At 57.7% G+C, this 15632-nt stretch overlaps 1 protein-coding gene across 1 annotated transcript; it reads right to left on the bottom strand.

The window, feature by feature from the left end:
• Window positions 1-4364: 4364 nt before the first annotated feature.
• Window positions 4365-14531, bottom strand: GPR26 (G protein-coupled receptor 26). Its single transcript, XM_075535012.1, has 3 exons — window positions 13864-14531; window positions 9980-10093; window positions 4365-4596 (listed from the first exon to the last, which is right to left on the bottom strand). The coding sequence occupies exons 1-3, from the start codon at window positions 14529-14531 to the stop codon at window positions 4365-4367; spliced, it is 1014 nt and encodes a 337-aa protein (XP_075391127.1).
• Between the last annotated feature and the right edge of the window lie 1101 nt (window positions 14532-15632).

Here is a 15632-nt window from a genome sequence, read left to right as displayed (position 1 = left end):
TGGCAACTGCTGCTTCATGCAGTGGCACCTGTCAGGCTGAGGGACACCACCTATCCTAGCCCCTGCCCCTCGGGATATAGATGATCTGGGGCCTCTGACTCCCACCCCTTAGTTAGGGCCCCTTTAGATTGTGTAGAAAGGTCATAGGATCCCCAGGCCCTCCCAATCTTTCTCATGATGCTCTTGGTACAAAGGTGGGGAGCTGACCCAAGGAATCTCTGGCAGCTGATAAAATATGCTCACAGAAACAATAGGCAAATCTGAGGATCCCACACCAGTTACCCTGGAGACCTGCATGACCCTCAGCCCCACCAAGAGTCCCTCGGCGGCCTGTGATGCATGGTGTACCTGCAAGCAGGTGGCTCAAAGATGACCAAGAGGAAGTGAATGTGGCCCCGTGCTTTCCACCTTCGCTCAGAAGGAAAAGCGCCAAGGAAAGGAAACCGAATGTCTCCCACCCGGCGAGTGTGGGAGACTGCTCAGGTGCTGGGAGACTGAGCCCAATCCTAGAAGGAAGGAGCATTCATTGATGGGAGATGATGACTCAGAGCTCTCTCAGTGGCGTCACTAGGAGGGTTCAGTGGGGTGGACCACCCTGGGCAAAACAGACAGCTGGATGACAACAAATGGTCAGCTGTAAAATTTCTGGGCAATGTTTCAGCAGAAATGTATTATTTTTCATAAAAGCAACCCTGTAGTTATACCAACCCAAACTTTGACCGGTGGGCGGGGGGGAGGAGAGAGGTGTGCCCAGATAAGCCCAGCTCACCCATAGGAATAGACCCATCAGGCAAAAGTGCCAGGCTAATCTATTTCCTGAACCTTCTACCCTGCTCGGGTCAGAACGGTTGATATCAAATCACATGGTCCCATCGGCACGAGTCACCAGTACATGCTGCTGCTTTGGTTGCTTTCAGTGTTTTTCTGGTTGCTGATGTGGTTACGTGTCCAGCTGCTGCAGCCCCCATATTGCCATGGTCCGTGTGGGCGAACCTATATCCAGAACTCCTCTATTGAGCGTGAAGTCGTACAGCAAAAAATGAAATTAAAAAACCAAACAAACAGCTTCTGCTCGGTTACGGATCATGTTGTGCTGTAAAGCAGCACAGTAAGCGCTGTGTTGTCCGCATTCATAGACCCTAAGAAGCATGGCCTTTAAGCAATTCACACCTATCGATCCCACCTATCGTTCCAGGATCAGCAGGATTAAACTAGAAGGCGAGCAGGACTCAGGACTCTGGGTAGACTGGGACGGGAGAAGGGCCATGATGGGGGTGACATCACGAGAGCTGCCACATACCTGGGGAGATCACTGCTCCCACCCGCTCTTCTTTCTCCATCCTGTTCTCAAGGAATAACTCAGGCTCGGAGTTTTGGATCTTTGCAAGTCAGTTGACCAAGAAGCAAACGAACGCCAGCAGCCATGATGCTCACACCAGACAGCAGTCTATCTGAGGGGTCAGGTCTCAGAAATCCCTGCCCCCCACGCCCCGTGAGAAGAGATCCAAGGGAAAGCTGGGTTCATTGCCGGGGATTGAATCAAAATCAAAATAGAAAAAGCATCCCAGGCTAGAGGAAAACCTAGAACTCCATGCAGGGCTAGAGATCGAGCCCACTGTGGGGAGTTATGATGCGGGAGCCTCTCCTATCCAGGTCTCATTTCCAAGTTTCCTGAACTGCCTTCGGCTAGTCCAACTGCCCATCATTGCCTAGCGAGCCTTGTTCCGAATGGATACCCGGCAAGTGAAGCAAGCTCCTTCGCCAGAGATGCTGGCGTTGACGCTTCTAGGTCCTATTCCTGAGAAAACCAAGCAACGTGAGAAAAATTAAATGACCATCGTGAGGTAGATAATTCACTCGGGAACAGTGAAGTCAGGGGGCCAGCTTTGTAGACTGTGGGGGGATGGATATCTACTGCTATCTCAGTGCCGTTCTCAAAGACTTCGTGGATGCTTGTTGCTGATGCGGGGACTGCATCTTCTTGCCCTCTATGCTTGGATCTCCATAACGAGGAGCTCCACCCACCACCACCAGCACTACTGATCAACTGGCTTCTCTGCTTCTTGTTGTTGTTTGTCTACATGGTGCCAGCCCAACTGGTTTCACTGCCTTTTGAGCAGTCTTAGAAGCACAGGGGCAATGAGGAGAGTTTCATGGGCATGTGCGCTCTTTCTCAGATCAAGAAGAGACCCAAGGGACCTGCTCACTCCTCAGTGGCCAGAGCCAGCAGTGAAGACAGTTTGACACAGTTCTTCCTTCCAACCGACATCAATGCCAAGACATCTTGCAAGGTGAGTGGGATGATCCTCTGGCCCTGTCCACTCGGTGGCCTGACTGGCTGTACTCGTGTGAAACCGACTCGTGGTCTTGTTGGTGTGGGTAGCGGCGGTGACTGGGTAGCAAGGTCGCCAGGAAACAGATGGCTGCTGTCGGTGAGGTCTGCAAAGAGGTCTGCCAGCTGTGCTTCTAACTTGAGGGAGCAAACAGACAGACTGAACCATGCTCGAGCGGTGGAGCGCGGGGCACTGTACAGCAGACGCCGCTCGCTCTGTGGAGAAGGCCTGATGTGTAGCGTCTGCCTGTTCTCATGGTGTAAATACTCTCACCGTGGCTGAGTTTACTCAACACAGAAGTGGGAAAGGGCTGTGCTCACGGGCTCTCCCAAGCAGTGGAGCACACCTCTGTCTGCCGTGGAAGGTGTCAAGGACTCCGATGCTATGGCTGTCTTGATCCTAGTCTCCATGGAAACCAGAGACCAGACAGGCCAAGCCGAGTTATTTGTCTGCCAAATGAGAGCTATCACAGAACCTAGTCCCAGGGCTGAGAGTTACTAAGACTTTCTCAAGAACTGCACACCAGTTCTCCACTTTTAAATCCTGGGGCTACCTGGCAACCATCACCCAAGGCTCTTCCCGATTGTTCCCCATGGACTGGCCTTCCGGGAGAGCTGGAAGGAGGGCATGGGCCACCTGCCTCGATTGCTCCCCTCTCTCTACACCGAGGGAATCACCTCTGGGGCTTCTTGTGCTCGCTGCCCCTTTCGGCTCAAGCATTTGCAAGCGGGCCAGAAACACCTCAGATTCACAGCGCCTTTGATTTTGAATTAACTTTGGATTGCGGCAAGTTCAGAGACCTTTTCCTGTCACCACATTTTTCGTGGCCCTCCCCAGGCCCCCTCCAGTTACCATACGGGGTTGGGACCCACAGTTGAAGAAGCTGATTGAGAGAAAGACTGGGAAGTGACCTTTCGTTGCATTAACACATCAGCTTGACATGGTAAACGTGTATGAAGTGGGCAGAAGCCACGGCCCGACCACCTGGGCTTTTATTCAATCACAAGGGTTGGCTAGATAGTAGAGTGATGGTGTTTACTGTAAGAGTTACGTGCCCATCCTTCGGGCTGGGAAGGTTCTCGACAACCTTGGAAGGCCCAGAACTTTCTGGTCAGGTTGCAGAAACTGGGCTGTTGAGAGTCCAGGCTCAATGCTGACCCAGGGGCTCAAAGTTAAGGCTCAGACTCAGCTGAGGCCAGTTCCTGCCCCTCCTTCCCCAAAGCCAGGCTGGACAAAATGAAGACCAGGTGCTACACTGCCTGAAAACACGTCACCAATCAGTCAGGGGCCCACTAGCCTGGTGTCAGTCACCTTTCAGCTGACTTGGCTTGACTCCAGCAGCTGTGCCATTGGGCATCCGAGGCAGGGGACTTCCCTGGCAGATCTCGAAGAACGTAAGGAACGCTTTGTGCACCTATGTAAACCCCTTTCATGTCGAGGCTGTGGCCACACACGCCCTCAGGCTTCTTGGCAGGAAGGGGTGGCACACATTGAATCCAAGCCAACCATCTCTAAGACACCTGGTTGGCAGCCACGAGGTGCCCATCCTTTCCTCTGGGGTGCAGAGCCCAGGGTCCCAGAGAGATGCCCTGGGGTTGGTACCAGTTGGGTACTATTTGGGTTACAGCGGTCACTACTCTCATATGAGGGCCTGGAGAGTAGTCACGACAGGTCTGGGGCCCAGGGGTCACTGCTAACCCCAGGGTCAGCAAGGCAGCCCCACCGTCCTGCAGCATGGAGCCCAGCAGGGGGAACTCCTGCTTCCCCACCTGCCTCTGGCAAGACTTTGAGCATGTCCACCCCAGGGAAGCGCTCAGTCTGGAATCTCCTGGGGATGGTCTCAGAAGGGGAGGACGGAGCAGGCCCTGTGGACAGCCTTTGCAGGGGGCAGTCCAGCATGTGCCCTTTAGGGGCTGTCGGAGCCCCCACAGGCCAAGGAAGGGGTGTCACTGGGCTGCCGGGTGGGTGGCAGCTGGTGATCCTGCTCTCCTCCCCACTGACCACCTCCACTCTCAGCCAGGCTGTGCTTCTTCACTCTGAGGTGGGCAGAATGTTCTGGCTGTGGGAGTCACCTGTGAGGCCCGAGGACCGGCTGGAGCGCCTGTGGAGGAACCTGTTGAGAATGGTCCTACAGCTCCGGCGATACTGGTGGCGCAGCAGGGAGTACACAAAGGGATCCGAGGCGGCTTTGCTGTAGGCCAGGCACTTGGACAGCACTCCCCAGTGCGGGCCGAGGGCCACCGAGGAGCAGAGCTCCAGTAGCCTGCGGAGAGAGGGGCACGTTACCAAGAGCTGACACCACCCTGACAGTGAGCCTGTAGCCCCAACCCACGGCCACCCTGTGGATCCCAAAGGGACTCGGCAGGACAGAGGAGCCCTGCTGCAGATGGTTTCCAACGATGTCATCTTCTTGGAAGCAGGCGGCCTCATCTTTCTCCCGAGGAGCTGCTGGTGCATTCAAGCTGCCAAACTGCCGGCTAGTCGCCGAGTGCGCTGACCACGGCGCCACCAGGGCTCCCGGCAGGTCCTACTTCGTCTAGTTGATTCTAGGCTCTGCTGTATCCAGACGGTTTTGTCAAGCCCTGAGTGCTGTTGGGCGTTCTCCACCAAGAACGAGACAAAAGTGGCCTTCGAGGGGGTTCCCGGCTCACGGACCACAGAAGAACGCTGTTCCACACAGGGGGTTCTGGGCACAGTGGCTACTCTTTGGGCCTCACACCACAAGGCCAGCAGTTCATAACCACCAGTCCGCTCCTCAGGAGGAAGAACTGGGCTTCCACTCCTGTGAAGATTTAGAGTATTGGGAACCCACAGAGGGCATTTCTACCCTGTCCATTCGGGTTGCCAGGAGTCAGCATCGACTCGATGGCAGTGAATTTGGTTTTCTGGTCTTGGAGAAGGGGACAGGCATTTGATTAGTGGAAGCCACTACTCCTGGAACCCTGCTCCCTTCCGCAGAGTCTCCTACCCCCAGGAGCCCCAGTGGGATTGCTTTGTGCATCTCAAGGCGGAGACGGCAGCCTGAACAGGCAGACATGTGAGTTTTAATTCTGGAAAGATTTAACTGTCACCTGCGGTAGCATCTCCTGGGTCTCCATGGACCCATTGTGCCATGGAGGGAGCCGAGGGCTCTGGGGGTAACAGGGGAGCTCGTGGGGATGGTGGGACCCCACACACTCCCTACTCTTGTGCTGCAGCCAGGTGTGCATGGATCCGGAGGCGGGTCATGAAACTGTCCCCATGGGTGGGACAGGCCATGTGGTCAGCACTGAGCCACCAGGTGGATGAACGGCTTCAGCAGCTGTGTTGATGGCCCCTGGAGGTTGAATCCCTGCAAACCCACCGTTGCTGCTGGGGACAGCTCACAAGCCCATCTCCCCAGGAGGAGCCTGGCACAGGCCTGCGCTCACTCCACGGTGCTTACAAGATGTGTGGGTGTCAGAAGCTGGGTGATATCCAGAGCCTGGCACTCAGTCCTTGAATGTGAAGTGAGTCTCAGACATACTGCCAATGCACTGATTTCAATTCATAGCAACCCAAGGCAGGGTTTTCAAGTTATGAATCCTTATAAGAGCAGAAAAGCCCCATTTTTCTCCCGGGGAACGGCTGGTGGGTTTGAACCATTGTCTAAAAATGCCTAAACTACAGCTCTACTAGGGCCCAAAGGCTAAGTAAGAGCCAATTGGCTTGACACCAACCTGGCTTGCCCCTCACTACTTGGATGTCCTGAGCCACGCACTTTCCCCTAAACCTCGACTTCCTTGGCTGAACAATGAACACACTTGTGCCTAGCTTTGCAGGCTGTCTGTGATAGACACTAGATGCAGCGTGACTTGTATGGACACCCACTAGCGGCAAGGTCCACAGTTTGAAGCCACCAGCCACCCCTCGGGAGAAAGACAGGGCTTTCTACTCTTGTGAAGAGTTACAGTCTCAGAAACCCAGAGGGGCAGCTCTGCTCTGCCCACCAGGGTCATTGTGAGTCGGAATTGGCTCGATGGCAGTGCGTGTGCATGTGTATTTGTGTGGAGGGGTGTGATGGAGCTCTGGGGCACTGTTGGTTGTTGATCTGCAAACTGAAAGGTTGGCTGCTTAAACCCACCAGCTGCTCTGAGAGAAGGTGAGGGTGTCTGTTCCTAGAGCCCTGATAGAGCAGCAGATCACACATCGCACTGCTAAATGCAAGGTCGGCAGTTCAAAACCACCAGCCATTCTGAGAGAGGAACACGAGGATTTCTACTCCTCTGCAGATTTACCCAGAAACCCACGAGGGCAGTCCTGCCGTCTTACAGGGCTGCTATGAGTCAGAACAGACCTGAAGACTGTGAGCCAGAGCTGCGACTCTTACAGGCTCGCTATGAGCTGGAGTCGCCTCCATGGCAGGGGGCTTGGTTTGGTTTAGGGGCATGATGGGCCCTGGGTGACATGAGCCATTCTCAGCTGCTAACCCACCCAAAGCTTGGCGGCTCCAGTTTACCCCAAGGCACCTCTGCAGCAAAGCCTGGCAATCTGCTTCTAAAAGCTTAGCCACGGAGAGCCCCGAGGAGCCAGTTCTACTCTCCGACCCACGTGGGGTGTTCAAGAGAGTGGACTCTGGTTCGTGGCGACCCTCGAGAATGTCTCAGCTCTCGCTCATGGCCACCAGTTTGAGTCCGACTCACATGACCCTGCATCTATGGGTTTCTGAGACTGTGAATCTTTATAGGCAGGTGGTTTTGAGTCGAGGCTGACAGGATGGCAGCACATTCAGGTACAGTATGAGGCAGGTGCCTAACTGAGGATGCCCAGGGCTCAGCGTTAAGCCCGAGGAAGCTGCCCCTCTGCCCGTTGACAGAGTGGGGACCCAGGGACACCCTCCCAGACCTTCACATCTGCGGCTGTTGCACGCGCCCCACCAGCACTCTGTCAGCTCCCAGCGTGGCCAGCGCTGTCCTGAGGCTGGCCCACATCCAGGCCCTGGCGGCGTCTCCGTGGACGAGATGGGGCTGGTGGGAGGAACAAGGTGGCTGTCTGGGAGCAGACACCAAGCAGGCAGAGTGGTGCAAGGTGTTGCTGTTGGCACTGGCAGCTCAGTGAGGGGTTCCGATGACTTGTGAACGAGTTGCTCTCGATCATCTTGAGAGTGGCACAGGACACAGCCCCCGTCCCCGTCCCTCTGCTGGCAAACCCCGAGTCTTCTCTCAGAGGTGCCCGAGCAGCCTGGCCCAGAGCACGAAGGCTACACTTGTGTGGTTGGGGGGGCGGGGGGTCTGGCTTTGGATCTTGGAGGAGTCCTTTGCTGGGTTGTGGGAGACTGACTCTCAGACCCCTCATCTATTAAATGGGAGTTTCAGCAGGTACAGAGAGCAGGGCAGCTTCAGGCACAGAGCAGAGTCTCCAAAGAAAATCAGACGGTGAATTGGAGATGTTTAAGATGCAGGGTGGGCTCTGGCTCCTCCTTTCTGAATGCCCAGGATCTGCCCATCGGGGAATGCCAACTCAAGGCGACCATTGACTTTCCAAGAGCAGGACTGCTCCACAGGTCTGTCTGGCTGTGATCATTTGGGGAGTGAGACACCAGGCATTTCCTCCAAGGTCCCGCCAGGTGGGTCCATGCCATTGTCCTCTAGGTTAGCCACCTCCTTCTCCACCTCCACCACCACCACCTCCACCACCTCCATCACCTCTTCTACCTCTACCTCCACCTCCACCACCACCTCCACCTCCACCTGCACCACCTCCACCACCTCCACCTCCTCCACCTCCACCTCCATCACCTCCACCTCCACCACCTCCATCACCTCTTCTACCTCCACCTCCACCTGCACCACCTCCACCTCCACCTCCATCACCTCCACCTCCACCACCATCACCACCTCCTCCACCTCCACCTCCACCACCTCCATCACCTCTTCTACCTCCACCTCCACCACCACCACCTTCACTTCCACCACCTTCTCCACCTCCACCTTCACTTCGTCCTCCTCCACCTCCACCTCCAACTCCACCTTCACCTCCACCTCCACCTCCACGTCTACCTCTACCTCCACCTTCACCTTCACCTTCAACTTCACCTCCACCTCCACCTCCTCCACCACCACCTCTACCACCACCACTTCCACCACCTCCACTTTCACCTCCTCTTCCACATTCATCACCTGCACCTCCACCTCCACCTCTTCCACCTCCATCTCCATCTCCACCTCCACCACCTCCACCTCCACCACTTTCACCTCTCCCTCCCTCTCCCCCTCCCTCCACCTTCCCTTCCCTTCCACCTCTTCCTCCCCCTCCCCTTTCACTTCCACCTCCACCTCTACCACCTCTCCCTCCCCCTTCCCTTCCCCCTCCACCTCCACCTCCACCAATTCCACCTCCACCTCCACCTCCACCACCTACCTCTACCACCTCTACCTCCACCACTTGCACCTCCCCTTCCACCTGCCCCTTCCCCTCCCCCTCCACCACTTCTATATCCACCTCCATCACTTCTACCACCACCACTTCCATCACCTCCACCTCCACCTCCTCCACCAGCACCTCCTCCACCTCCATCTCCTCCACCTCCATCACCTCTATTTCCACCTCCACCACCTCCTCCTCCTGCTCCACCACCACAGCAGCCTACTTGGGCCCCTGTGGCAGGCACCCACTACTCCCATCTTCACCTTGCTTAAGCTTGGTACTCTGTGGGAAGTGCTGTTTTCTGGGAGTGCTCACTACATACTTGGAAGCAGTTGGTCTAAACCAACTGATAACTCACTCCCCAGGGGCACTGGCAATGTCTGGAGAAATTTTGGGTTGTCCCCACTAGGAAAGGGCTTGCTCCTGACATCTAATGGGGCAGGCCTACACAGCTGCTGAGCACCCTACCATGCAGAGGACAGCACCAGCCCTGCCAAGAACCACTGACCCCAGATGCCAATAACGTAAAGTTCAATGGACAGTTCTAGAAGGAAGAAGTAATGGCTCAGTCAGACTCAGAAAGATCTGATGGCAGTTCTGGGTCTTCTGTGCAGAGACAGGAGATCATTGGGTCACAGAGAAGACAGTGGAAGACCCACGCCATTCTGCATGGGAACAGATGTGGGAGCTGGACATGGGAAGCCAGGAGCCTGTCTGCAAGCTTGAAGAGATTGCTGGGCCAGAGTACGGATGTTCCCTGAGTTTCCAAAGGGCAGACTTGGGAACAGTGGGTGGAACTGGAGGCTTGGTGGTGTTCCTCAGCTGGCCTGGGGGTCGGGAGGCCAAAGGCAGTAGCACTGGACTAGCCTGGGCTATTGGACAGGAGGTCCTGCCTGCTGGTACAGAACGGACCTGCTCCCAATACAGATGGCACGTGCCCCTGCTAAGAGTGGCAGTGTCCAACTGGGGATGCAGACACCCACAGTTCTGGATGCCTCTTCTGTCTCTCCCCCTCTCCCAGTCCCTTAGGGGTGAGAGTGGTGAACTGGGGAAGCCGAGGAGAAAGTCTTACACCACCATCTTGGTTCTGTGTCTAGTCCCAGAGAGTCCACCGCAAGGGGAAACGGATGCCCCTTCTTCTCACCCAACAGTCAGGCTCCCGCCCGTCCTCCTGGCTCCTCAGAGATGTGGTGTGGGGTGGGAGAGGGGTGCCTGAGAGCCATCATGCCAGGCCTCCCGACCCGTGCCCACAGCCAGCTCACCTGGTGATTACATAGGGTGCAAAGCACACCACGAAGGTCCCAATGAAGGTGCTGATCTTCCTGGTGGCCCGCTGCCGGCGCTGCTTCTGCTCCTGCAGACAGCGATCCCGCACGCTGCGAGGGAGAGACAGGATGGGGGCCTCACTCAGGAGAGGGAGAGTCAGGATGGGGGCCTCACTCAGGGCTGGGGCAGACCGTGTCCTGAGTCACCAGGCTGGCAGTGGTCCTCATCTGGCCACGACACAGTCAGAGACACAGGGGCAAGTCTCGCTAGCAGCTGTGTGGACATGGTTGGTTACGTCACCACCTGCGTAGTGTGGTGGAGAAGTGCATGCAGGGAGCTGGTCCAGCCTGCACTGGGCACGAACCCGGGCAGGATATTCTAGAGGGGAGATGTGATGGCCGGCCTGACTCCTTGTCCTGTGGTTGGATCACCCATGCCCCGAGAGTCACGTTCTCTGCATTTCACAGTCCCTTTGCCACCAGCCTACCAGACACCTGCTTCTGACTTCATTTGGTGTAAGCCATTAAACATCCAAGGCACCCTGGTGGCACAGCGGCTTAAGTGTTAGATGTAGGGTCAGCCGTTCAAGCCCACTGGCCACTCTGAGGGAGGGGGTGGGCTGTCTGCTTTTGTAAAGATTCACAGTTTAGAAACCCTAAGGAACAGGTCTAAGAATCAGTAGGCGTTCTGGGTTTAACCCCACCCACTCCCCATCCTCTGCCCCCAGCCTACCACACAAAGCAGCTATGGGGCTGGCGTCAGCCTTCATCAAGAACGTAATGGCTAAACACCAGGTTCAAATCCAGCGCCACTATTCAATGCTGTGTGACCCTGGGCAAGTTACACAGCCTCTCTGTGCATCAGCTCCCTTGTCTCAAAAATGGGGATAGGGTAGGTTCCTACCTTACCAGGTTGCTCCGTGGAGGACACAGCACCTAAAATAGTGTCTGATTCAAAGTAAGCTGGCAATGCACCTGATCATCATCTGTTCAACACATAGGGCACAGGGCCCCCCCATGGCCTCTCCTCCTGCCTGCACGTTCATGAGCCAGAGCCAGGTGTGGCCAGGGGCCTCTGCCATGGGACAGCAGCAGTGAGTGGACGCAGAGGCAGGAGCATGAGCCTGGGTGTGGCTGGCTCTGGCCTCTCTGGGCCCTAAGGACCAGGTGGATGCTGCTGCCTGGTCTGTGGCAATACCTGGCATGACATGGTTTCTAGGCCTGGAGACATGCCTCTGCCCTAGGACAGGCTGCTAGACATACATCTTGGCAGGATGAGAGGTGGGGAAACCAAGGCTCAAGAAGACCAGGACTGGCCTGTCCAGGGAATGGGCTACAGGCAGGGCTGGGGCCGCCACCCTGACTCCCAGTCTGGTGCGCCTGTTCGGAGCCGCTTCACTCTTCCTCTGCACTTGGGGCACCTGGTTTCCTGCCAAGAGGCAGGTCAGGACGGTGGGCCAGGAGCTTTGGGGCCACCTAGCTTTCCCCAGACCACTCGGACGGGGCAGAGCCCCAGAGAGCCGGGAATCCAAATGTGTGTCTGAGCCAGGCTTGCAGGTGGCTCTGAAGCTTGCTGAGCCCAGGTGGGAGGGGAGAGCATATTGTACTTGGCAGGCCGGAAGCCTCATTTGGAATGGGGAAATATTTATGTGTGTATTAGTGGGCCTCCGTTGGCACTGCCTCCCTCATCTGTAATGTGGGGGATGGGAGGCAGGCTGGGGTGTGAGTCTGGGTCTGAGCCCCTTTTGTGAGCTGCTGAAGTAGGCAAGCTCCCCTTTGCTGGGTCTCTCCCAGGCTGGTCTGTAAACCGGGCCATGGTGGGGCTGCTCTGGCCCTGGAGAGCCCCAAGCGCCGGGGTCAGTGGCCCTCAAAGACTTGCGAGTTCCCTTTGAAGGCGATGCGCTGAGCCGCTGCCTCTGAGCCCCTCCACGCCCCGAGAAGTGTGTACAGGGCAGGCTGGGTTTGTGCTGCGCACACGGGGTGAGGACCCACAATCCGAGTTTCAGGACTGAAGCCACCCGGCTTCCCCCCATGCAGGGCAGCCTCAGCCCAAGTCCCCGGATGTAGCCACTAAGGCGAGGACAGGAACCAACTATTCTCAGTTGCGGCTGTAGAGGGGTCTTGAAATGTCATTGCCTTGGAAAGACATACGCCATGACAACCAAGCGAGTCTCAGGGTCAGCGTGTCCTGTTGGCCCGAAACATGGGCAGTTTACATGGGAACACACGTGCAGTTTGTCTGTGAGCACATGGGCTGTGTTGGGGGGGTGGCTCAGATGCCCAGCATCTTAGGTCCTTGGTCCTGCTGCCGGGCCCATCAGTCACCCCATGTGAGGTCTGTACACGGCTATGCAGAGAAGATGCAGTCCCAAATGTCACCTAGTAGCAGCCACTCGGAGTCGCCACTCGGAGACCACTTAGGGCACAAGCCTCACATCCAGACCCTGTGAAGTCCCAGGACTCTTCTTTCTTTTGCTCTCTGACCCCAAGGACCCAGCTCACATGCCCAGACTGCCTTCTGCCAAGAGCTGCTCTTCCCTGGCAGGGCATTTATGATGAGGCTCCTCTCCCCTTCCTTCCTCACACTGCGTCCTTGGGCATGCCGGGTTTCCCTGGGACCCTCTACTCCCATCCCTCCCTAGATGCTCTCCGCTGACCTCTCCTCAGCCTTCCAGGAACCCACCATCCTGACTCGGGGTCCTAGTTGTGTGTGTATGGGGGGGGGGGCGCGCTGACTGTCCCTGGCATCATGGGATGGGAAGCAGAGCAGCCTCCCTAGGAAGGCTGCTGGCTACTTCCTTCTCTCTCGTGTCCTCACCAGGAAGCTGAGGTGAGCCCAGGACATGGGACCACTTTCCCTTATCAGTTCCCCAGAGGACCATGGGGATGGTAGCAGGTCCCAGGGGGTCAGCCCAGGGCCTATTCGCCCAGCCTCCTTCCTGGGAAGCAAAGGCCAGGGCACAGAGTGATTCCCAGGAGGGTGGAGAAGGTCTCTCCACAGGGACCTCCAAGGTGCCAGCCGGGGAGCCACAGGACAGAGGTCCCTGTGGACAGCATGAGAGCCCTTCCCAGAATCTATCAGTCACTTCCTGAAGACCACCGGGAAGGGCCTATCCCTGGTCCAATATGGGAGGTACTCACACTCACAAACACACTCACACACACCGAGAATGAGGAGACCCTCAGCGACAGACACATACACTCGCACACAGAGAGCCAACATGCATACTTACACAGATATGCACACACACGCAAACACAAACACACACACAGGATGGGAGGCAGAGGCAATGGCAGACATACATTCACACAGAGATGCACACTCATGCGCACACAGACACACTCACTCATGCAGTCTCACCCGGAGCGCACATTCACACACACACACACACACACACACACACACACACACACACACACACGGAGACAGAGGTACCTGGTGCCCGAGGAGAAGCATGGCCCATCTGAGCATCAGCCCCCCACCTTGACCCATCAGGAGTTCCTGAGGCCCTCGCCCACTCTCTCAGGCCCTCACCAGCCGCATCACAACCTTCTCCAGGCCTGGACCAGGGAACAATGTCCCAGCCACCACCGGCCACTGGCAGTGAAAACGGCCAACAAACTACAGCAGCACAAGAAGCCCCAGGAAGTTCAGACTCCGGCTGGGATCTCTGAAAAGCCAGGTGTGGGCTTCCCCCACAGCATGCGTGCCCCTCAGCAAGCCCCAGGCCCAGCAGAATTAGGGGCTTGCTGAGGGGCTGAATTAGGACCAGTCCTCCATGACAGTGCTCACCTGGGGTACGTGTCCACCTACGCTCCCCTCCTCCCACCTGAGCTGGATGTCGGCAGTCCACTCTGCGCCCCGTGACCGGGGTCCTCACCTGGGATGGATGTCCACCAGCAGCACCAGCGTCTGCATGGTGATGACGTCGATGCGCTTGCAGTGGGAGCGGGCCACCTGGAGCACCTTGTGGTAGGTGCAGCAGAGCACGACCAGGGCCAGCAGGAAGCTGAGCGCGTGGAAGGCGCCCGTGAAGACAGCGAAGCGCAAGCGCTCGTCGGGCCGCCGGGCGCACAGCACGCAGGAGGCGTAGAGCGGGTGGAAGTCCAGCCAGGACAGGGCCAGCGCGACGGCCGGGAAGGCCAGCGCGTGCAGCCACGTGTAGGCCACCATGAGCGCGGCGTCGCGGAGGCGCATCTTGGCGCGGTAGCTCAGCGGAAAGACCACGGCCACCCAGCGGTCGATGCTGAGCGCGGCCATGCTGAGCATGGCGTTGGCCGCCAGGAAGGTGTCCAGGAAGGCGGCCAGGCGGCACAGGCGGTCCCCGGCCGGCTGCCGCTGCGCCACCACGCCGGCCAGCGTCAGCGGCATGTTGACCGCGGTGCACAGCAGGTTGCCGCATGTGAGGTTGAGGGTGAAGAGCGCGGGCGCCTGGCGGCGGAGGTCGGCGCTGTGCAGCAGGCAGAGCAGCACCAGCCCGTTGGACAGCAGCGACACGGCCATCGTGCCCACCAGCAGCCCCGCCAGGCCCGCGTCCCACGAGTTCATGGTGCGCGCCCGCCGCCGTGCCCCCGCCGCCGCTCACCGCCCGCCGCCAGGCGCCACCAGGGCGCCGCCCGCCGCCGGCTCAGCCTCCTCGGGGCGTCGCCGCCCTGCGACCCTGGCCACCTCCACCGCCATAGCTCCTGGGGCGGGGGGCGGGGAGAGGAATAGGGGCGCACGAGCCACCCTGAAGTCCGTGCCGCCTCTCAACTCACCCCCAGAGCCCCACACCACCTCCGGAGAAGGTGCCTGGGCGCGTGGCCCCCCTGAAACTCGCGCGCCTCCCGGAAAGGGTCCTCGGAGCGTGCTCTGATCCTGAATGCAGCCTCTGAGATTGCGCTGCTTGGCCTCCTCCCGCCCTCACCCCATCCTGGTCCAGGTCCTTTCCTCTCTCTTTCCCTCTCCGTCCGTCTCCCAGCTCTGGCTCCTTCTTCGGTCTGTCTGCCCTCCCTCCCTTTCGGTGGCTGCTCCTCCACCTCTCTCTCTCTCTCTCTCTCTCTCTCTCTCTCTCTCTCTCTCTCTCTCTCTCTCTCTCTCTCTCTCTCTCCCCCCTACACGCTCCCCTCTGCTGCGCTTCCTTCCTTCTGCTCTCGCTCCCCCACTGCTGTTCGCTCTGCTCCTGTCTGCTACCCCCAATCGGCTCCTCTCCTCTCTTCTTCTTCCCTCTTCTTCTCTCTCTGGGATCTGGCAGCAAATGATCACAGAAATCCCCCGCGGATGGTCCTGCGCGCTCTCTCTCTCTCTCTCTCTCTCTCTCTCTCTCTCTCTCTCTCTCTCTCTCTCTCTCTCTCTCTCTCTCTCTCTCACACACACACACACACACACACACACACTCCTAGGGAGGCTGTCCTAAACTCCTCCCCACCCCCACCCCCCACCCCACCCGCATGTCAAAGGTGGACTGAGTCAAGGGACTGTCCTGAAAAGGGGATTGGAGAGATGCCCATTATCTTCAGCCCCAGGACCACCTGCCTTCCTCTGAGGGCAGCCAGGTCTGGGAGGAGCTTGCTTCCAAGGCAGTGGTTCTTTCTCTTGTGCCTAGGGTCCCCCATGGGTCAGAGACACCCTGATGACACCTAGCAACAAGTCTGCCACCCACTGTCCTGG

Source organism: Tenrec ecaudatus, chromosome 16 (assembly GCF_050624435.1).
Source record: "Tenrec ecaudatus isolate mTenEca1 chromosome 16, mTenEca1.hap1, whole genome shotgun sequence".
NCBI classification, from domain to species: domain Eukaryota; kingdom Metazoa; phylum Chordata; class Mammalia; order Afrosoricida; family Tenrecidae; genus Tenrec; species Tenrec ecaudatus.
The sequence above is the reverse complement of the archived record's forward strand: the minus strand, read 5'-3'. Positions and strand labels throughout refer to the sequence as shown.